This window comes from Oncorhynchus mykiss, chromosome 4 (genome assembly GCF_057628025.1).
Source record: "Oncorhynchus mykiss isolate SJ-2025 chromosome 4, ASM5762802v1, whole genome shotgun sequence".
In the NCBI taxonomy this organism is placed as follows: domain Eukaryota; kingdom Metazoa; phylum Chordata; class Actinopteri; order Salmoniformes; family Salmonidae; genus Oncorhynchus; species Oncorhynchus mykiss.
The window spans coordinates 16,387,704-16,411,461 of NC_143025.1; the positions used below are offsets into that span (position 1 = coordinate 16,387,704).

Here is a 23,758-nt window from a genome sequence, read left to right on the forward strand (position 1 = left end):
GCCTTCTTTAGACTAGTTAAGTATCTGGAGCATCAGCAGTTGTGGGTTCGATTACAGGCTCGAAATGGCCAGAAGCAAATATCTTTCTTCTGAAACTCGTCAGTCTATTCTTGTTCTGAGAAATGAAAGCTATTCCATGTGAGAAATTGCCAAGAAACAACGGTATTGTATGAGGGGAAAAAAAGTTATATTTTTTTTCCCTCGTCAATTTACACACAATACTCCATAATGACAATATGTTTTTAGAAATGTTTGCAAATGTATTAAAAATAAAAAACAGAAATACCTTATTTACATAAATATTCAGACCCTTTGCTATGAGACTCGAAATTAAGCTCAGGTCCATCCTGTTTCCATTGATCATCCTTGAGATGTTTCAACAAATTGTTTGGAGTAAATTAAATTGATTGGGCATGACTTGGAAAGGCACACACCTGTATATTTAAGGTCCCACAGTTGACAGTGCATGCCAGAGAAAAAAACAAGCCATGAGGTCAAGAGAATTGTCCGCAGAGCGCCGAGACAGTATTGTGTCGAGGCACAGATCTGGGGAAGGGTACCAAAAAGTGTCTGTGTAGCCGATGTGAAATGGCTAGCTAGTTAGCGCTAGTGGCGTTTCAATCGGAGACGTCACTTGCTCTGAGACCTTGAAGTAGTGGTTCTCCTTGCTCTACAAGGGCTGCGGCTTTTGTGGAGTGATGGGTAACGATGCTTCGAGGGTGACTGTTGATGTGTGCAGAGCGTCCCTGGTTCGCGCCCAGGTCCGGGCGATGGGACGGATGTAAAGTCTATACTGTTACATTGATGCTGTTGTCCCGGATCACTGGTTGCTGCGGAAAGAGGAGGAGGTCAAAAGGAGGGTGAGTGTAGCGGATGTGAAATGGCTAGCTAGTTAGCGCTAGTGGCGTTTCAATTGGTGACGTCACTTGCTCTGAGTCCTTGAAATAGTGGTTCCCCTTGCTCTGCAAGGGCCGCGGCTTTCGTGGAGCGATGGGTAACGATGCTTCGAGGGTGACTGTTGACGTGTGCAGAGCGTCCCTGGTTCGCGCCCAGGTCGAGAAGTTTGAAAGCACCAAGACTCTTCCTAGAGCTGGCCGCCCGGCTAAACTGAGAAAACGGTAGAGAAGGGCCTTGGTCAGGGAGGTGACCAAGAACCCGATGGTCACTCTGACAGAGCTCAAGAGTTCCTCCGTGGAGATAGGAGAAACTTCCAGAAGTACAACCATCTCTGCATCTCTCCACCAATCAGCCCTTTTCTGGTAGAGTAGCCAGACGGAATCCACTCCTGTGTAAAAGGCAAATGACAGCCCGCTTGACGCATGCCAAAAAGCAGACTCTCAGACCATGAGAAACAAGATTCTCTGGTCTGATGAAACCAAGATTGAACTCTTTGGTCTGAATGCCAATCGTCATGTCTGGAGGAAACCTGGCACCATCCCTACGGTGAAGCAAGGTGGTGGCAGCATCATGCTGTGTGGATGTTTTTCAGCGGCAGGGACTGGGATACTAGTCAGTATCGAAGGAAAGATGAACGCAGCAAAGTACAGAGAGATCCTTGATGAAAACCTGCTCCCGAGCACTCAGGACTTCAGACTGGGGTGAATGTTCACCTTCCAACAGGACAACGACACTAAGCACACAGCCAAGACAATGCAGGAGTAGCTTCGGGACAAGTCTCTGAATGTCCTTGAGTGGCCCAGGCAGACTTGAACACGATCGAACATCTCTGGGGAGAACTGAAAATAGCTGTGCAGAGACGCTCCCCATCAAACCTGACATAGCTTGAGAGGATCTGCAGAGAAGAATGGGAGAAATTCCCCAAATACAAGTGTGCCAAGCTTGTAGCGTCAGACCCAAGAAGACTCGAGGCTATAATCTCTGTCAAAGGTGCTTCAACAAAGTACTGATTAAAGGGTCTGAATATTTACGTTAATGTAATATTTCTGTTTGCTAAATAAATAAAAAAAGAGACTTTGTCATCATGGGGTATTGTGTGTAGATTGATGGGGGAGAACTATTTAATCAATTTCATAATGAGGCTGTAATGTAGCAAAATGTGTACAAAGTCAAGGGGTCTGAACACTTTCCAAATGCACTGTATATATATATATATATATATATAGAGAGAGAGAAACAGAGAGAGAGAGAGTGGGTGGGTATACAGAACGAGAGATAGAAAGAGAGAGCGAGAAAGAGGGGGAGAGAGAGAGGAAGAGAGACCAGCCATGGGGATCAGACATCACTGTTTCCCTGACGTAGGTGTTGGGCCCCACCTAGCCAACAAACGCATTAGGGAAAACACTGCACACTGTCTAAGGGGAAAAAGAACTGACCTTTGCCCTGCCTTGGGTAATAACAACCCACTCTCTGTAGGTCGACTCACAGCCAGACTACTGTACCTGATAAAGCCTAAAGATACTGCCCACACTGTAGTGGAACCCACAGCCAGACAACAGTACAGTACCTGATAAACTCTAATGATCCTGATAAAGCCTACAGATGGTGATATACATCCTGCATGTTTCCATTAGGAGTCCCTCATCCCACTCTGTTTCCCCTGGCCTCAGCGACTTGACAGGGAGGAGGCCAGTGGATTACGCCTACCCACATGATGATGGCTCCAAACATAGGTATGTGATTTGCTGCCACTCTAGCATAGCACAGTGTATGCATCACTTGCATAGGGTTATCCACATGATATCAATTACTTGGCTATGGGTGACTCCATTTTCTGAGAGCTTCATGGACATTATGTTGTTGCACATTAAATCAATAGATACTATATCTATCCATAATAATGCTGTAGATAGTATGATAGCATAATTATCAGATTTTATTACAATAATTTACTTGAGAATAACATAGCCAACAGGAAGAGGAGAAACAGTGATGCTGAAAGGAATAGCTCAGTAGCTGTATTATACAAAGGTGAATAATGATATTTTGGGAGAGTGTCAAAGCATCAACTTATAGTGCTCTTCCAAAAAATTATTCTTAAAAAAATCTCTCCACAATAAACAAGGATTGGTTGGTACCACGTTCATCTGTACAAACAATAGTACCTACGTGTAAACACCATTGGACCACGCAGCCGTCATCCCGCTCAGGAAGGAGATGTGTTCTGTCTCCTAGACATGAACGTACCTTGGTGCGAAAAGTGCAAATCAATCCCAGAACAACAACAAAGGACCTTGTGAAGACGCTAGAGGAAACCGTTACAAAAGTATCTATATCCACAGTAAAACGAGTCCTATATCGACATCACCTGACATCCTTGCTCAGCAAGGAAGAAGTCACTGCTCCAAAACCACCATAAAAAAGCCAGACTACGGTTTGCAACTGCACAATGATCGTACTTTTTGGAGAAATGTCCTCTGGTCTGATGAAACAAAAATATAACTGTTATGTTTGGAGGGAAAAGGGGGAGACTTGCAAGCCGAAGAACACTACCCCAACCGTGAAGTACGGGGGTGGCAGCATCATGTTGTGGGGGTGCTTTGCTGCAGGAGGGACTGGTGCACTTCACAAACTAGATGGCATCATGAGGGAGGAAGATTATGTGGATATATTGAAGCAACATCTCAAGACATCAGTCAGGAAGTTAAAGCTTGGTCGCAAATGGGTCTTCCAAATGGACAATTACTGTTACATTCGTCGTATGAATCAGACCAAGGTGCAGCGTGGTATGCGTACATTCTTCTTTATTTAAGAATGAACACTGAACAATAGAACAAAATAACAAAACGAATCGTGAAGCTAATATGAGTAGTGCAGACAGGCAACTAAACATAGAACAGGAACCCACAAACACAAAAGGGAAAATGGCCACCTCAATATAATCCCCAATCAGAGACAACAATAAACAGCTGCCTCTGATTGGGAACCGTATCAGGCCACCATAGACATAAATACCTAGACCTACAAAACCCCTAGACATACCAAAACCCTAGACAATACAAAAACTAGCATACCCACCCTCGTCACACCCTGACCTAACCAAAATATAAAGAAAACAGAGATATTAAAGGTCAGAGCATGACAATTACCCCAAGCATACTTCCAAAGTTGTGGCAAAATGGCTTAAGGACAACAAAGTCAAGGTATTGGAGTGGCCATCACAAAGTCCTGACCTCAAACCTATAGAAGATTTGTGGGCAGAACTGAAAAAGAGTGTGTGAGCAAGGAGGCCTACAAACCTGATTCAGTTACACCAGCTCTGTCAGGAGGAATGGGCCAAAATTCACCCAACTGATTGTGGGAAGCTTCTGGAAGGCTACCCAAAACTTTTGACCCAAGTTAAACAATTTAAAGGCAATGCTACCAAATACTAATTGAGTGTAAACTTCTGACCCACTGGGAATGTGATGAAATAATTCTCTCTACTATTATTCTGACATTTCACATTATTAAAATAAAGTGGTGATCCTGACTGAGCTAAGACAGGGAATTTTTATTTGGATTAAATGTCAGGAATTGTGAAAAACTGAGTTTAAATATATTTAGCTAAGGTGTACGTACATTTCCAACTTCAACTGTATGTAGATACCATCGGCATTTGTGCTCTTTCACATCAAATGACCATCAATTGATTCTGAGAAAGGGAAGTAACTCTGACCAATTAATGTATAATTGGAATGGAGTATTAGTTGTCCTCCAATTGTGAGCTTTGGCTATATTACAGTCCATGAGACAGAGCTATACTTTCTTTGTTTGCGCTCAAACCGCTAATGAATAATTTACACTATCACTTGCAACTTATCATCAAGCTTTGATTATTTGAATCAGCTGTGTAGTGCTAGGACAAAAAACAAAATGTGCACCCAGGGGGGTCCCAGGACCGACTTTGGGAAACCCTGATTTATTTGAACACCTATGAACCTAGCACAGGGCTCTCATACCCTGTTTCTGGAGCGCTACCTTCCTGTAGGTTTTTGCTCCAACCGCAATCTAGTGCACCTCATACTTTATCTGACCAGAGCCATTAACCTTTCTAGGGCAGGCGTTCCGCTAGCGGAACCCCTCCACAACATTCCGCTGAAAAGGCAACGTGCGAAATTCAAAAGTATCTTTTTTGAAATATGTAACTTTCACACATTAACAAATCCAATACAGCAAATGAAAGATAAACATCTTGTTAATCTACCCATCGTGTCCGATTTCAAAAATGCTTTACAGCGAATGCACAACATATGACTGTTAGGTCATATCCAAGTAAAAAAAACACAGCCATTTTTCCAGCCAAAGAGAGGAGTCACAAAAAGCAGAAATATAGACAAAATTAATCACTAACCTTTGACGATCTTCATCAGATGACACTCATAGGACATCTTGTTACACAATACATGTATGCTTTGTTCGATAATGTGCATATTTATATCCAAAAATCTCAGTTTACATTGGCGCGTTACGTGCAGTAATGTTTTGATTCCAAAACATCCGGTGATTTTGCAGAAATACTCATTATAAACATTGATAAAAGATACAACTGTCATTCACAGAATTAAAGATAGACTTCTCCTTAATGCAACCGCTGTGTCAGATTTCAAAAAAACGTTACGGAAAAAGCATAGTCTGAGAACGGCGCTCAGAACCCAAAACAGCCATAGGAATATCTGCCATTTTGGAGTCAACAGAAGTTAGAAACAATACCATAAATATTCACTTACCTTTGATGATCTTCATCAGAAGGCCCTCCCAGGAATCCCAGTTCGACAATAAATGACTGATTTGTTCCATAATGTTCCATAAAGTCCATAATTTAGGTCCAAATAGCCACTTGTTGTTAGCGTGTTCAGCCCAGTAATCCATCTTCATGAGGCGCAGGCACTTCGTCCAGACAAAAACTACAAAAGTCCCGTTACAGTCCCTTAGAAACATGTCAAACGATGTATGGAATCAATCTTTAGGATGTTTTTAACATAAAACATCAATAATGTTCCAACCGGAGAATTCCTTTGTCTGAAGAAAAGCACTGGAACGAGAGGTAACTCTGTTGGGAGCGCGCGTCATGAGACCAAGGCACTCTGCCAGACCACTGACTCAAAGAGGTCTCGTGAGCCCCTCCTTTATAGTAGAATCCTCATTCAAGTTTCTAAAGACGGTTGACATCTAGTGGAAGCCGTAGGAAGTGCAACTTTATCCATATCTCAATGTGTAGGCCAAGCTTTGAAAAACTACAAACCTCAGATGTCCCACTTCCTGGTTGGATTTTTCTCAGGTTTTCGCCTGCCATATGAGTTCTGTTATACTCATAGACATCATTCAAACAGTTTTAGAAACTCCAGAGTGTTTTCTATCCAATACTACTAATAATATGCATATATTAACACCTGGGACAGAGTAGGAGGCAGTTCGCTCTGGGTAGGCTATTCATCCAAAAGTGAAAATGCTGTTCCCTGTCCCAAAAATAGTTATTAATACAAAAACATAAACACAAAATATATCCAATTCACGACTGCTGAGCAATTAGTGCTTTTGAGGTTGGTTTGTTTTTGGTTCGATTATTAAAAAATAATCATGGTTTCTACTTTGGTTTTGATATTATTATTTTTATACATTAAATGCACGATGCATGATGTTGGTTGAATGCTGTAACAACACAGAATAAAATAATTAAATAAAGTCCCGTGATGGTAGTGACTGTCCATTACTGCTTATTAATTACTTAAAAATCTTACAATGTGATTTTCCGGATTTTTGTTTTAGATTCCGTCTCTCACAGTTGAAGTGTACCTATGATAAAAATTACAGACCTCTACATGCTTTGTAAGTAGGAAAACCTGCAAAATCGGCAGTGAATCAAATACTTGTTCTCCCCGCTGTATCTCTAGAGAATCTGAGGAATGTTGCTTATTGAATGGAATTCAATTAATGGAACTAACTTGGGTCAATTCATTGTTAAAAATAAATAAAAAATAACCAGAATTTTGATGAATCCCTCAGCACTATAAATCACAGATATTACTTTGGAGTGACCTGTATATGTCAAACTCTCCTCCAATACAATGCCAAAACATGATTCACCTTCCTCTGTGCAGCCCACTTCTAAACAGAGATAAAAACACACTCTAATCACCGTGACTTATGGAGCGATGTGATCTATTGACAGTGACCTTGTCTGATCCGGGTCGGGGTGGGGGAGCTGGTCTGTTTAGGGGCATAGTAGTTTCCATCTTCAGCTACTGATCTAGAATGTTCCACTCAAGTGGCTTTCAATGAACCTGCTGACTTGCTCATCATTTATCTGGCTAGACGTCTGTTTGGCTCGGCCTACCCCGGCAACCCTGCACCCCTATCCTCCCCTTCTGAACCCCTCCCCATCTATACCTCTCAGCGCACTCCGTCTACTGTACACCTCTCAGCCCACCCCGTCTACACCTCTCAGCCCACCCTGTCTACACCTCTCCGCCCACCCTGTCTACTGTACGCCTCTCAGCCCACCCTGTCTACACCTCTCAGCCCACCCCATCTACACCTCTCAGCCCACCCTGTCTACACCTCTCAGCCCACCCCGTCTACACCTCTCAGCCCACCCCGTCTACACCTCTCAGCCCACCCCGTCTACACCTCTCATCCCACCCTGTCTACACCTCTCAATCCACCCTGTCTACTGTACACCTCTCAGCCCACCCTGTCTACTGTACACCTCTCAGCCCACCCCGTCTACACCTCTCAGCCCACCCTGTCTACACCTCTCAGCCCACCCTGTCTACTGTACACCTCTCAGCCCACCCCGTCTACACCTCTCAACCCACCCCGTCTGCACCACTCAGCCCACACCGTCTACACCTCTCAGCCCACCCCGTCTACTGTACACCTCTCAGCCCACCCTGTCTACTGTACACCTCTCAGCCCACCCCGTCTACACCTCTCAACCCACCCCGTCTGCACCACTCAGCCCACACCGTCTACACCTCTCAGCCCACCCCGTCTACTGTACACCTCTCAGCCCACCCTGTCTACTGTACACCTCTCAGCCCACCCCGTCTACACCTCTCAACCCACCCCGTCTGCACCACTCAGCCCACACCGTCTACACCTCTCAGCCCACCCTGTAAACACCTCTCAGCCCACCCCGTCTACACCTCTCATCCCACCCTGTCTACACCTCTCAGTCCACCCTGTCTACACCTCTCAGCCCACCCTGTAAACACCTCTCATCCCACCCTGTCTACACCTCTCAGTCCACCCTGTCTACTGTACACCTCTCAGCCCACCCCGTCTACACCTCTCAGCCCACCCCGTCTGCACCTCTCAGCCCACCCCGTCTACACCTCTCAGCCCAACCTGTCTACACCTCTCAGCCCACCCCGTCTACACCTCTCAGCCCACCCCCCGTGCTGTGTGGGAGTGAGACAGAGCTTCCTTGGGGAGATGATACTGTTTGCTATGGGCCAAGGGGAGAGGAAATAGAGATGGAACCACCCCCCACCAGCTCCCACATTCCACCCCTGTTTGTTTTCGCCTCTTCCTAAAGCACCGGACCTCTCGTTTGCTTGGTAACCAGGCAGTTGGAGCTGGTCGGCATTTCTCTTGCAGTCCGTTCGCCCCCTACCTGGTCGTGCCTTGGAGTGCCTCTCTCCAGAGCTGTACTCATGGAGTCAGGCTCAGCTCTATAACTCAACTCACAGCATGCCTGCCTGCCTGCCTGCCTGCCTGCCTGCCTGCCTGCCTGCCTGCCTGCCTGCCTGCCTGTCTGTCTGGTGCAACGCAATGTCAGGCTCAGCGCTATAACTCAACTCACAGCCTGTGAGAACTGCCTGTTAGTCTGACAGCTTCTCCTCTCTGATAATTGGTCAAAAAACTAAGGGATAGACATCTACTGTATTGCTTTGTCATTGAATCAAAGCCTGTGGGTTGAGGTCTCCAGTCTCTAATAGATTCTATAAAGTGGATTCCCAAGCCCAACCCAGGCTTTTAGTGTTGGTATGAAATAATAGCAGCATTCCTTTATTCTACACTGAGGTTCACCAACCCCTTTGCTGCATCCATTCTCCATTATTGTGCAATGAGCCAGGGGACAGAGTGATTGAGCCAGGGGCCAGACTGATTGAGCCAGGGGACAGAGTGATTGAGCCAGGGGACAGAGTGATTGAGCCAGGGGCCAGACTGATTGAGCCAGGGGACAGAGTGATTGAGCCAGGGGACAGAGTGATTGAGCCAGGGGACAGAGTGATTGAGCCAGGGGCCAGACTGATTGAGCCAGGGGACAGAGTGATTGAGCCAGGGGCCAGACTGATTGAGCCAGGGGACAGAGTGATTGAGCCAGGGGACAGAGTGATTGAGCCAGGGGTCAGAGTGATTGAGCCAGGGGCCAGACTGATTGAGCCAGGGGACAGAGTGATTGAGCCAGGGGCCAGACTGATTGAGCCAGGGGACAGAGTGATTGAGCCAGGAGACAGAGTGATTGAGCCAGGGGACAGAGTGATTGAGCCAGGGGACTGACTGATTGAGCCAGGGGACATAGTGATTGAGCCAGGGGACAGAGTGATTGAGCCAGGGGACAGAGTGATTGAGCCAGGGGACAGAGTGATTGAGCCAGGGGACAGAGTGATTGAGCCAGGGGACAGAGTGATTGAGCCAGGGGACAGAGTGATTGAGCCAGGGGACAGAGTGATTGAGCCAGGAGACAGAGTGATTGAGACAGGGGTCAGAGTGATGAGCCAGGGGACAGAGTGATTGAGCCAGGGGACAGAGTGATTGAGCCAGGGGTCAGAGTGATTGAGCCAGGGGGAGGACTGACTGAGCCAGGGGCTGAAGTGATTTAACTTTTGCAATATTTCATCATTGAGCACAACATGAACCTCTTTGAGATGAAAAGCATGAATCCCTATGGTGACAAACTGGTTGGAATGTTAAATAGAAAGTAACCAGGGCAGGGCAGTTAGATGACGGAGCCTACCTCTGCCTTTGATGCTGAGTGTAGCCGTTGAAAGGTGTCTGCTTTCATACTATAATCGCTAACATCAAGCGCTCTGCTCTTCTGTTCAGGCTGAGGTTGTTCAATCTGAAGGTGCTCAGGCTCAGGGGCTTAGGACTTCCCTGGTGCTCCTTACAATCTACAATTTCACATAAAATAACGACAGGGTTCTTTTAACTTATTGGTGACAGGGGGCAGTAATTTCACGTCCGGATGAAATGCATGCCCAAATTCAACTGCCTGCTACTCATCCCCGGAAGATAAGATATGCATATTATTAGTGGATTTGGACAGAAAACACTCTGAAGTTTCTAAAACGGTTTGAATCATGTCTGTGAGTATAGCAGAACTTATTTAGCAGGTGAAACCCCGAGGACAAACCATTCAGATTTTGTTTTGTTTTGAGGTCACTCTCTTTTCAATAACTTTTCATTGGGAATCCAGATTTCTAAGGGACCTTCTTGCAGTTCCTATCGCTTCCACTGGATGTCAACACTTTAGAAATTGGTTGAGGTTGTTCCTTTGTGTAATGAAGAAGTACGGCCATCTTGAACGAGGGTCACTTGAAGTGTACTGTTAGATACAGGCGCGTGACCAGAAAGCATGCTTCAGTTTGTTTTCTTCCTGTATTGAACACAGATCATCCCGTCTTCAATTTGATTGATTATTTACGTTAAAAAATACCCAAAGTTGTATGACAAAAGTAGTTTGAATTGTTTTGGCAAAGTTTGCAGGTAACTTTTGAGATATTTTGTAGTCACATTGAGCAAGTTGGAACCGGTGCACAATTGGCCTAGCGTCGTCCGGGTTAGGAAGGGTTGGTAGGTATATCCTTGTCTCATTGCGCACCAGCGACTCCTGTGGCGTGCCGGGCGCAGTGCGCACTAACCAAGGTTGCCAGGTGCACGGTGTTTCCTCCGACACATTGGTGCGGCTGGCTTCCAGGTTGGATGCGCGCTCTGTTAATAAGCAGTGCGGCTTGGTTGGGTTATGTATCGGAGGGCGCATGACTTTCAACCTTCGTCTCTCCCGAACCCGTACGGGAGTTGTAGCGATGAGACAAGATAGTAGCTACTAAAAACAATTGGATACCATGAAATTGGGGAGAAAAAGGGGTAAAATAAAAAATTAAATAAAATATATATATAATCTTAACTGACCAGCAACAGGCCAAAGTAGACAGCAGTGTTAAAACTGACAAGGTGTTGACTTCCCACAGGAAACAACCCACCATTCATCCCTACTATTCTTACTGTATCAGAAAATTGCTGCTGAGTATCACTCTCTTGCCATTTATCCTGGCTTTTTCCATGTCTCTGTCCAACCCTACTGCGTCAATTTGCTTTGACTATCCATAGCCCCTCCCTGCCTTGATGATGGATCTGACTTCAATTGCGTTATTAACTGAGGGAAATATGCCGTTCAATGACACCCACTTCTGTTAGCACAGGATAATTCACTCCATATTTTATTGGCTCAACTGTCAGAGTCTTGCCAATGTCATTGTGCTGTGGCATACTACAACGTGAGTGAGTGAGATTGCTAAATCTTCTGTGTCCATTGGAGGAAACACAAACATATTTTAATACCCAGGTTTCAGTGTTTATGGCCTTGTTCTCCCACGTGTCATTTAGAACATAACAGGAGAGCCAACGACTCTTCGCACAATAGAGGAACTGTTGAAGGACATGGCCATAATGAGCATGTTTCCATCCATCCTTTAAAGTCCCATGGAACAGAACTGCCAGTGTTGAGGAGCGCGGCGTTAGCCAACAGCACCCTTTTTCTCGAAAGGATCTATATTTACAGTATAACACAGAAATAAATATCAAATTACTGGCCTTTTCTGAAACAGAATCTTTCCTTGAATCAAGATATTTGGGGTTCTGTAATTCTCAATAACCCAGCTATTAATGTGTGCTTTTTTGGAAGGCGAATGTAATACCACGGAACCTGGCCAAACTGACCGACTCCATCCCAGTGCAAGCAGCGCAGAGAGAAAGCATTAGGCTTGTGGTTCCCTGATCTTTAACTCTTCAGAAAACGACGGCATCTCCCCTGATCCAAAATGAAGACTGTATCATTGAGAAGAGGAAAGGTTTAGTGTTCATAATTTGGGGATTTGAATGAAAAACTTCAGCAGGAGCAGAACAGGGATCTTTTCCTAGGAGTTGATTATGTGGGAGGAGAAGGAAAAGGATTGGAATGTTTGTCTACTAAGGAGGTGTATTCCATGACTTCATATCCCACACTGAACAACAGTACTGTCATAAATACAACAGAATTAGAGAGCACGGCTACTCTCAATGTTCACTAATTGTAAATATCAAATTAGAATCAAAAACAAGCAGCATTGAAAAACCCAATGGCAGATTGACAATAAGGTGTTTACGGAAACCACTAAATAGGGCCACTTTTAGAAGTGGAAGTTGACATGCAGCAGTGCTGGTTGATGTGGTGTCCCATGATGACCTAGTAAGGGACATGAAAACCCTAAACTGAATACTGACTGAATGGCCATCCAATGACCTTTCTACCTACAGTACTGGAGCAGGTGACCTCACAGGTAATTCTCCCATGGAGACCCTGGTAGCAGCCAATCACTGACCAGTGTGAGTCATACTGTACAGTACCAGTACCCATGGTCTGGCTCCAGTTCTGAGAGAGTGTAGTGCAACATCCCTGGTTTCACTGCCACAGATTATCATAGAGGACAGTATGGCAGTACTGTAGAGAACAAGGACTCTATCTCTCTCTCTCTCTCTCTCTCCCTTTCTCTCTCCCTCTCTCTCAGCGTATAGGAGAGAGGGAAACATCCCTCTAAAGTTAAAGTACATGCCTGACTGAGTTAAGGCTTTGACCATAGATGTGGCCGGGATCATGAGTAAAATAAGAAGAAAAAGTCATACAAATTGTCTAAAAACATAAGCAGCACAGTTGTTCAGGGACTAAAGAAAAGAAGATCCAGTAATCAGAGACATGCAGTAGCCTGATCATGTTCTCAGTGATAAGCCAGGCGTACCCTGCGGTGCTGTTCACTTCACGTCTCTCTGAAGCTTTGTAAAAAAGAAAAGATGAAAAAGAAGAGATGCTGAAAACAGAAGAAAATGAGACGAGATCCATTACCAAAGCGCCAGAATTACAACAAAGAAAAATGCTTTTAGAGAGGTTGGAGCTAAGTCAGCCGCTCTTAAATAGCAGTGATTGTTAACAGAGCTATTGGATTAAATGCATAGTCAAACCGCACTTTAACAGCAACAAAACATTTCTAAATGAAAGGAAATGTATAAAAGTCCTTGTAAAAAAAAAGGCACGCAGAAGAGCTCTGCAGAATGCCATTTCCAACGAAAACACCGTAAATGTAAATGTAAATGTTTGTCTGTTTGTAGCTTGTTCTGACTGTATGTACACACACACACACACACACACACACACACGCACACACACACACACACACACACACACACACACACACACACACACACACGAACCAAGCAATGGACACAACCAGTTTCCTAAGATGAACAACAGATGTGGCCATCTACAGTATTTTGGTTCAACAACGTTCTCTACAATAATACCATTGGTTGTCTCCTCATTTGCTATATCATTTTTCCACCATACTTTTTCCCCATTAGACTTTAGTGCTTCTGGTAACCTTTCCATAACTTTGGTACAGCCAGCAATGTACGGCATACTTTTAACCAGAAGTTCAATGCAAATCTTACATCAACAGAAACCAAGCCATGCTGCAGAAAAGTAACAGTGTTAATTGAGATGAGGATACACCGGACTGGAATATGTTGGAATGGTAACATAATGAAGACGTCTTGAGCAACCATTGACAATATGCATGGTTATACAATAGAGTTGTGCTCAGTTGGTTAAAGTTAGACTCTGATGTGTACAGCTTGGGTTTGGCTTGCAAAGATCCATTTTTCACAAGGCTACAGGGGTCGGGGCTTGGTAGTCTATTGAGTTCCACTCTAAGGCTACCATTTAGAGAAGGCTACCATTTAGAGAAGGCTAACATCTAGAGAAGGCTACCATCTAGAGAAGGCTACCATTTAGAGAAGGCTACCATTAAAATGTTTTCAATCACAGCTTCAATGACCGATGACTACCATTGCAATCAGGGTGGGAAATGTCCTCTTTGGTCCACCAGTCACTGGTGGATGCCCTAATTTTACCAGCCACTCAATTTGTTTACCAGATAAATAACAGAAAAAACGGTACCCCATCCCGCTTTCACCACTGTAGCATTGAGATGACACACACACATGTTGTTGTTGCTTTTTACCATGTGGGCTTTGGAGACATTTTGTTTAACTACTCCCAAATGCTCTGTGTGACCACCCTCCAATGTGGCTGGTAAGAATAGACATTCTACCAGCCAATGCCAAAATCTACAAACATTTGGCTGGTGGCTGGTGTTAATTTCCCACCCTGATTGCAATCCAGTCCTCCCTGCAAATAAGATTTGAAGTAACTCTTAAAATGTCAGCCTCATGCCTCCACACAAATGTAGCAAACTTATTTTTGTTTTATTATAATTGGTATTGTTTTTATCTCAAATGGTCCCCACACCCCCCCCCCAATGGTCATGCTGCTCCCCCTTTTGTCACCCCCCCCCCCCCAAACTCCAATGGACATGTATTTATTCATCACTGCTACAGTTATGATTTCTGTGTCTATTGTTGTTGTTTTTTATTACCATTTTCATTCTTTCATTCCACTCAGTCCTGCATGTTGGAGCTCGGAGCCTAAGATTTTCACTGTACCCTGCAATCACACCTGCAAACCTGTCCATGTGACAATTAAACACTCTGAATCTAAATCTGGCATACATGTCTTTCTGAGTTGAGGAAATTACAGCGTCAGACCCTAGTGCAGCAGACAATGATCTCCCCCTCCAAAGCCAAATCCTCCCCAGCCTTGAGACAGGCCCAAGAAGCCCAGACTGACCTACTCGCAGCTCCTGTCCAAAGACAGTCCTCTCCCCCAGGGCGGAGCAATTCCAGCGGCCATAGCGGAACTGGTACTGACACTCATTGATGCCCAGCTGGGCGCCCTCCCCCACCACGATGATGGCATCCGGGCGGCTCTGGCAGATGGCCCTCTGGCGAGGAGCCAGCCCAGGGATCTTGTTGCAGATGATGTTGGCACCCAATGCCACCACGGAAGACAGGGCCCTATGGATCGGGAGGTAACACACACACACACACACACACACACACACACACACACACACACACACACACACACAAAGTCAGTCAGTGCTACTGCAGGATAGATTACATGGACTTTAGGCCTCTCCAGACCAGGAATAAATTAAACCAAAGCCTTGATGAGCATTCCTTAATTACACAGTGCTGTTTTACAAAAAATATTAAATTTTAATGGATTAGAGGTGAGATAGCAAAGAGAGCATCTGAAACCAATATCTGGCGCTGCATAGGATTGTAAAACAGATCCAAGGCAGAAAATGACATTGTGTTTATTTTCTTACTGACAATGCCTCTCCGCATTGGTTTGGCTCTTGATCGTAGAGAAATGAGTTGGGAGTTTTGCGTTAATTTTTAGGTAACATGGCTAGAATTGTTTCCAGGGATGAGGGAGCTGGGCAAGCCTTGCACCGGCACAACCGTGCCTTCAATTTGTAACTGGGCTTCTCAACCAAGAAGTCACACACAACTATGTTATCCCGACGAATTTGAGATTGATCTGTTTAAAGCATGCATGCAGTGTACTGCATCGCCTATAAATATATTTCCTGTGTGAGATTTCTTTCCTTTATCCACATTTTGATAGCTATGCTACAGTATGCCTGGCTAATAGCAAGGTTTCCGACACCAGCCTCTCTGCAAGCCCAATGAGGTGCAAGTCCTCGAGGGTTAACCCTAGATCAAGCAGCCATTTAACCCATGACATGACACCTTGGAGCTTCTGCTCCTCAGAGGCTGTTCTGTAACACCTCTGATCACCACCGCCTTGGGACTTAATATCATCCCTGTTCCTGACACATGTTGGATGGGTTTGGAACAGTCATGTACCAGAAAACAGACGGCTTAACAAATGGGGTTATTTCTCAATCAGAGTGTTTATAGCCATCCAAACCCTGCAGATACATGCCTTTCAAACATGTCAGTAGGAGCCGTAAAAGAGCATGAAGACGAATGCCAGCTTTGATGTCTGACGTAGGCCTTCAAGGGCTTTACCACAAGCAGGGCAAGCTGATGCAGGCAAGTTGTGTGTCAGCGAAAAACGACAGTAGGGGTAGAGAGAGAGAGGGGGGGAGAGAAAGGGGAGAGAGAAGGGGGAGAGTAAAGAGAGAAAGGGGAGAGAGAGGAGAGGGAGAGAAGAGAGAAAGGGGGGAGAGAAGAGAGAAAGGGGAGAGAGGGAGAGAAGAGAGAAAGGGGAGAGAGGAGAGAGGGAGAGAAGAGAGAAAGGGGGGAGAGAAAAGAGAGAAAGGGGAAAGAGGGAGAGAAGAGAGAAAGGGGAGAGAGGAGATAGGGAGAGAAGAGAGAAAGGGGGGAGAGAAAAGAGAGAAAGGGGAGAGAGAGGAGAGAGAAAGGGGAGAGAGGAGAGAGGGAGAGAAGAGAGAAAGGGGGAGAGAGAAGAGAGAAAGGGGAGAGAGGAGAGAGGGAGAGAAGAGAGAAAGGGGGAGAGAGAGGGGGAGAAGAGAGAAAGGGGAGAGAGAGGAGAGAGGGAGAGAAGAGAGAAAGGGGAGGAGAGGAGAGTGGGGGAGAAGGGAGTGTGACAAAGAAAAGAGGGAGAGAAGAGAGAGCGGGGTCGACTGCATTTTGTGGATTCCCCTTCAAAACGATTATGGAACAAAACCATACTGCCCCTCTGACTCAAACAACCCAAAGAGTGAAAGAATATTGATTGTAAATTGGTTATGGCCAACCATGTTCATCTTAATTGTTTGGCTCTCTCCAGATAAAAAATAAACCTTGAATGTAAAACCACATGACATGTTGAAATTAAACCAGAACGGCAACCAGTCATCTCTGGAAACAAGAAATACTTCTGTCTAATTCAGGATCGTTGGTACTTCATCTGCACTAGAGGATGTACTATGGATGTGTTGTGGGTAAGCTTCAGTTGCAAAAGTTGTTTAAAATTCTTAAAGATTCAAACATTTAAGCCCAGTGAACTCAAATGAACTGCAAAGGATTTCATTAGTGCAAAAGAGATGATTCAGACATCCCTGCTTGCTTCAAAACTGCTGTGCATCCTAAGCAACATATACCTCTCTGTTTTTCATATCCAAAACCATATGATAAATTAACCTCACCCATGCTTTGATCTTTGCAAAGATAACATAATCACCATGCAGGCGTAACGAAATCAGGTGCATAATCAAAGTCTGGCAAATGCCATTAGAAATCTCTCAAATGTCATTCAAAATCTCAGCTTCATATCCATCCAAAACTGAAATTGAGATATAAAGCAAATAATTTGTGAAGCACAGAGCACTAAAATAACTCTGCATACCTCTCAAACCTGTTGTTCCTTGATGTCTACCAAACAAAACCATCCAAATGCTCCACCAACCTTCTCTACTGTAAAACAACCCCCATGGAGTTTGTGGTTTAAATGTATGCTGGAATCATATACTGCATTATGCTAATGTTTATGAGGTCAGGTGCACTGTAACTGAAGCTCTAGCAAGGTAAACCGATGCTCTGGATTACATCACGTGACACAGTCAGGAGAACAAAAGAGTTTGGCAGACATAGATCCCAAATATCCTATAACAACAATAACAACAGTAATACCTGTGTGTCGCGTCTCGGTCAGCAACGAGTCACTGTGCACCTCACTGACTATTAAAGTGATTATGAGGAGCTTAATGATATTGCTATTATTCTCCTGGGTAATAGTATCCTTGCCATTTCCAGCTGCCAATTCCCAGTATCACTGTCTAACATGGGCTTGCAAAAGCAGCAGACAATGCAAAACAGAGCGTTCCTCAGTTAAGCTGTTAAATCCCTGCATCATCAAAGTGCACAAATGCGATTCTGTTTGCTTAGTGACAACTCTGTGTGCACAGTAGCAGTTTGCGACAGGGAGCACTGCAATAGACACAGCTAGGAGCCCCATTGCCTGCTCAAATTAGATATTGTGAATATGTGTTAACCAAAGAATGTGTTAACCAAAAATGTGTTATCCGGTCTTCATGTTGAAAGTGTAAGTACTTTTGGTAAATGTTTTTAAAGAAAAAAAAAGATCTACAATATATACTAAACAAAAATGCTGTATAAACGCAACATGTAAAGTGTTGGCCCCGTGTTTAATGAGTGAAAAAAAGATCTCTGAAATTTTTCAAAAGCACAAAAGCTTATTAGTCTCACATTTTGTGTACAAATTTGTTTACATCCCTGTTAGTGAGCATTTTTCCTTTGCCAAGATAATCTATCCAGCTGACAGGTGTGGTATGTCAAGACGATGATTAAACAGCAGGATAATTACACAGGTGCACCTTGTGCTGCATGGGGACAATAAAAGGCCACTCAAAAATTGCCATGCTGACTGCAGGAATGTCCACCAGAGCTGTTGCCAGAGAATTTAAAGTTAATTTATTTACCATAAGCACATCCAACGTCATTTTAGATCATTATTTACAGCACGTCCAACCGGCCTCACAACCTCAGACCACGTGTAACCACGCCGCCCCTGGACCTCTGCATCATCTGAGATCAGCCACCCGGACAGCTGATGAAACTGAAGAGTATTTATGTAATAAAGCCCTTTTGTGGCAAAAAAAACTATTTCTGATTGGCTGGGCCTGGCTCCCTAGTGGGTGGGCCTATGTCCTGTCATGTGAAATCCATAGATTAGGGCCTAATGCATTTATTTAAATTGACTGATTTATTTATATGAACTGTAACTCAGTAAAATTGTTGAAATTGTTGCATGTTGCGTTCATATTTTTGCTCATTATAGAAACAATTCTGCTACCAGAAATGTACAGTAGGCTATGTAGGGATGTTAACTATAGCAAATCCAGTGATTCCCACAGTGTATTATTGTCCAGGCAAAATAACCTTCCCACAAACCTTCCATTATAAAGTGGTGGGTTGGATGGGGCTACACACACACCAACACACACACACCTATTCAGAGAGAATGCCTTTGATATGACACAGCATTAAGCTCACAGGTATGTCTTACTGAGAACTAAGATGTCAGACACAAAGTGCTCCAGTGGCAAATTGCTGGAATATCAATTGTGAAACGAAATTAACCTGTTTTGTGGAAATGTACGATATCAAATGAATAATATTTACCTTAAGTAAAAACAAATAGTTCTCTAATGAAAAGCTTTTAACACTTGTGTAATATATGTAGGCCTATTTGAAGGCAAGATAAATAAGTAGAACAGCAAAGGAGCTCGTTTTCATGTCTTATTCCACGTTGATTTTATTAGGGTTTAATAAGGTAAAAACGTAGTTCTAAAGTTCCCCGTTTTAAAAACGACATACTGTTCCTATTTGGTGACGTGGTGCAATAAAGGCAACTTTAAATGTGTGATTGACCTTAATTGAATATTATTTAATTGAATTATAGCGTACTCTGACTAATCCCTCTGTGTGTGGATGATTTATTTGTCACCCATGCAGTTCACCAAATGTCAATGTGAGTTTAACACATATAAACATTATTTGCACATGTAACGAGAGAGAAAGGAGTACCTTGGAGGATGGGGATCACAATCCTCTCTTTTCTTTTTCCACTTTAAAAACATCCTCATCCCTAAAACCTATTTCATTTTCTGCACTGTAATTAAGCATGTTTAAATTATAAATTCAAACAATGGTATGTAGTTTATAATGTGCAAATCCATACTAAACATAGGCATAGCCACTTTTAACTGCAACCATGAACCACATATATTTTAACATCAAGTTTGGGGTCTCCAGGATGGATTCAAAGTATGGTTCAGTAATTATTTTTAAACCGTAAATAAAACGTTATCTTGCGAGAGCAACTGATTCAATGACGCAAGTATTATGACTAGTGTCAATCACGTGCTTACATGTCAGAGACCGATGTTTTACAGCCACTTTTCCAGATGTGGCTTTAAATTATACCTTGGTAGATCTGCATAAAACCATGGGTGATGTAATGCATAAATCCGAATCCATATCCACATCTGTGACAGGTAATAATCCAATGCATGCGTAAAAGCTATTCATACCTTCGGGGTTTGCTAACATTGGGGGAAAAATGAAATAATGTTCTCTCTCCATTTAATTGTCTTGAACATCTCTGCCACTCTGTGGCCAAATGAAACCGTGTCCAACCGTCATTACAATGTTGTAAGGAGGATTTGGGTCTTTAAGAAGAATAAATAGACCTAACAAAAAAAGTATTTATATTACCTCATCAGAAGCAAGTCCTGTGTTACAACCTGCCCATAAAATAGGACTTCGGGTAATTGACATCGACGTAAAACTCGATCCGTTATTTACCACGTGGACCGGAGGGATTCCCCAGCTACCTGAAACATACTTGTATGCTTTGATAACGAATAGATTTTGAGTATAATTTTGTCATTTTAAACGGTAACGTCTTTAGAACACAATCGAATGTCTGGAAATACCCAATATTCAATCAAATTCGGTGCGTAAAATGCACACCCAAGCAGAAAAGCGCTGACATCGAAATAATGTTGGAATCTTCATTTTGATATACCCCAGTTGTCCTATATTCAACGATGTTGTATGTTCTATGTTCAAACCGTTTTTAGTAGGGACGTACACTGTGGAAGCAAACAACCATACCTTAACCAACAACCTGCGCCAATCTTTCAGAGAGAGATTTAACAACAGAATTATCCAACAAGTATCTCGAAAATTAAATTCATATAGGCCTACTCAGTATGTCTTTGAACACAAAAGCACACAAGTGAGCTAACTAAGGGGCCCGTTGATTGGGTCAACTTACAGGTAGCTCCCACTCGTAAGGATGAGGAAGATCTGTGGATAGTAGACTGATAGCAGTACACTGCGCGACGAGAATATGATCATGATGACATTGAACAAATGTCCGCTTTCTGATGGAGTGAAACGAAATAATGTGATAAACTCCTTTTTAATTCCTTGATGTCGCTCGTTTTAGTTCCCCTTTGCTCCAAAATCAAACAGCTGACTCCCCGTTTGCTGCGAAGCGTTTGCGGTGCTCGCTTGAGTGGCGGTGCTATGCAGCTCCTAGCTCCCAGTTCCAGGGCCGTGAGTGTGCAGCGGGCGCGGAGATTGGCTCTGTCATCTCTCAGCGGTAGAGGCTGTTACAGAGTGTGGTTTCCGAGCCGGAATGATGATGGTTTTAGGGATTTTGGATGGCAGAAAAGTGCCTTTCTTCACTCTCATGAGAGTCGTGGCTGCCATTGGGCAGAGAGACACTGCTATCCGCCCACTTCTGCGCCACAACAGGACCATAGGGTGATAGTGATCCGCTGCAACCCTGGAAAGCTGTATTTCATTCATCAAATCAAACTCCAAAGTAAACAAACACTGGCGCACTCACTGACGGTTTCATCTTTAGGCCTACTGATTCACACACACATCATCAGTTTGAAAAAAAAACGGCCGTGCGTAATGGCGTAAAGCAAATATATTAAATTGTATTGCAAACATTTTATTCAAAGCTTGTTAAAAAAGTTAATGTAATCATATCGTTATTTAATTAATAGACATACATTGTGAAAAGCCTAATAACTAACTGTATATCAATTATCAATTGATATGATGTGTTATTAATGGCTTCAGTCTATCTATAAAAGAGTACTGCAGGTTAAGGTGTTAATACCAACAAGCTCTCACAGTCTCACTGCAGAATTAGACGTTTTAATACTCAGGATCCGCAAGGTGCATCTTTGCGTTGAACCCGGTGAATGAAAGGCTCCGTCTACACAATCGCTTCAGCCCAACGTGATTTCACTCGTCACCTGCAGACTCCACTTATTGTGTGTGAAGAGGTCATCGTGAAAGATTTTCCCAGGCTGATGGAGGGAGTAGTAGGCGCGGGAATGAGCTAACTGGTTTGGCTTGATGAAACCATGAGATATCTGGTGACGCTTCACTTGGAGTGATTTTTCCCTATTTGAACTGTTTAGATATGAATACCTGTGGAGGTTATCCGTTAGGCCAATTTCACTCAAGGATCACAGCAATGGAACGAGCTGGGGAATGACACCTGTTGTTTTGATAACTGTGACATGGCTATGGATTCTTGTATGAGGAGCAACACTAGTCTGAAAGTCTTACCTCTGTTGAAATAGATGTGTTTTATTACTATTTTTTATGAACTGGTTGCATATAATTATTCTCTATGGGGTATGGCATCTCTTCTTGTTTTTGCAAACACAGAACATGTATAAATCATCTCTCTTTATGCATCAAGGTGAGCTATTGCAAAACAGGTAAAAACTCAGTCTAGGCTGTGGAATGTGGAAATACAACTCAACCAGGCTGCCGCTATTAATGAAGGTATGCAGCAGTGAGCCGGAGCGGTGGAGACAGACAGCGGGTCAAATTATCTCCCTATAGAGCGTCAGACCAACCAGACTCTGAGCAGAGGAACAAAAACTCAAATTGAATATGGATTCATCTTCTTTGGGGGGTTTTGCAAACCGCTAAATAATTGGACAGCTTTTACGCACGCGTCCAGCAGTTGTCCCTGATGGCTATGGGTGTCAGGTTTATTTGAACACTGACATGGACGGAACACACTGAGTTTTTTTAGTTAGTTTGTTATATGTCATTTAGGTCAAAAGGGCAGGTGGGTCGAATTACTGCCCGAATTACACTGCATTTGTATACATTCAGAATATCCATAGCCGTATGTGGTACAGCGTGTTGTAGGCTATATTTAAAATAATAATACACACAACAAAGCAACATAAACATATTGACAGTTGCAATAAGTACATTTACACTTACCCAAGCCTTAAGTAGATGATGCCAAAACACAAGAAGACGTAAAAACTCCACCTTCGGAGGGGTCTGTGCACGATCATAACCGCTTCTGGGACTGGCCATTCACTAGAATGAAATGGTCACGCTTATGTTCACATTGGCAACACTACAATACCTAACCTTTCCAGATGCAGATAGGCCTGTAACTTCTGTTTTCCAAAATGTAAAATCTAAACACCTTTGAAATATTTAGCCGTCTGAAATCCATTGTCAACGCGTCACAGGTGAGAGTCGCAGAGTGATGTTGATCCAAAACGTGCGTGTTAAAAAACGAAACACTTATGAGAGTGAGAGAGAGGGGTCGAGGAGAAAGATGAGTTCTCGAGTGAAGCGTTCTTATATTTCGTCCTTTGTATCAAAGTAGGGCAAGTTATGTATTCTCACTTGTTCTTGCTAGCGCCAGGTACATTTACACCCGGTGCAATGTCCTCTTTTTCAATAGAATCTCGTCTGAATTGAAGCCGTGACACATCGGTTGCAGTTCCTCTCCCTTGACGACATCTTAAATTCTTTCCATGTAGCTGCAGGTACTCTAATACAGGTAAGAAAAGTTCTATCCACGCCTCCTCCTTTGAACTGGTATGGATATGCAGGGCATGGGACGGGCTTCGGGGTTGAGCTGAACACGTGCAGTTGTTGTACAGTAACACACAGATAGCCGAACCGAAACGGCCTTATATACTGTAGGCTAGTTGAGGTTGCAACCTTGGGTATTGCCCACCAGGAGATAGACTTTCCTCATCAAGTAGCCAATCAATGGTAGCGATTAGTCCACCAGTTTACATTGTGACTAGTGAGTAGAAGAGTATTCTGCATTTAATTCGTATAGCAACAAAAACAACTTTTATGGCAC

General features: G+C 43.6%; 1 protein-coding gene across 3 annotated transcripts in view; it reads right to left on the reverse strand.

Moving 5' to 3' along the window:
- Positions 1-23,555, reverse strand: part of LOC110517476 (protein Wnt-7b) — a 51,863-nt gene extending 28,308 nt beyond the window's left edge. Inside the window, exons 1-3 of one of the 3 annotated variants that reach the window (XM_036969229.2) lie at positions 23,084-23,425; positions 22,870-22,971; positions 14,885-15,111 (exon numbers count right to left, since the gene is read on the reverse strand). In XM_036969229.2, coding sequence (XP_036825124.2) covers positions 14,885-15,111; positions 22,870-22,946 — 304 coding nt within the window. In that variant the 5' untranslated portion in view covers positions 22,947-22,971; positions 23,084-23,425. Of the gene's footprint in view, positions 1-14,884; positions 15,112-20,875; positions 21,444-22,869 lie in introns of those variants that run through there. The other 2 variants (XM_036969227.2, XM_036969228.2) reach the window with 2 other exon arrangements.
- Between the last annotated feature and the right edge of the window lie 203 nt (positions 23,556-23,758).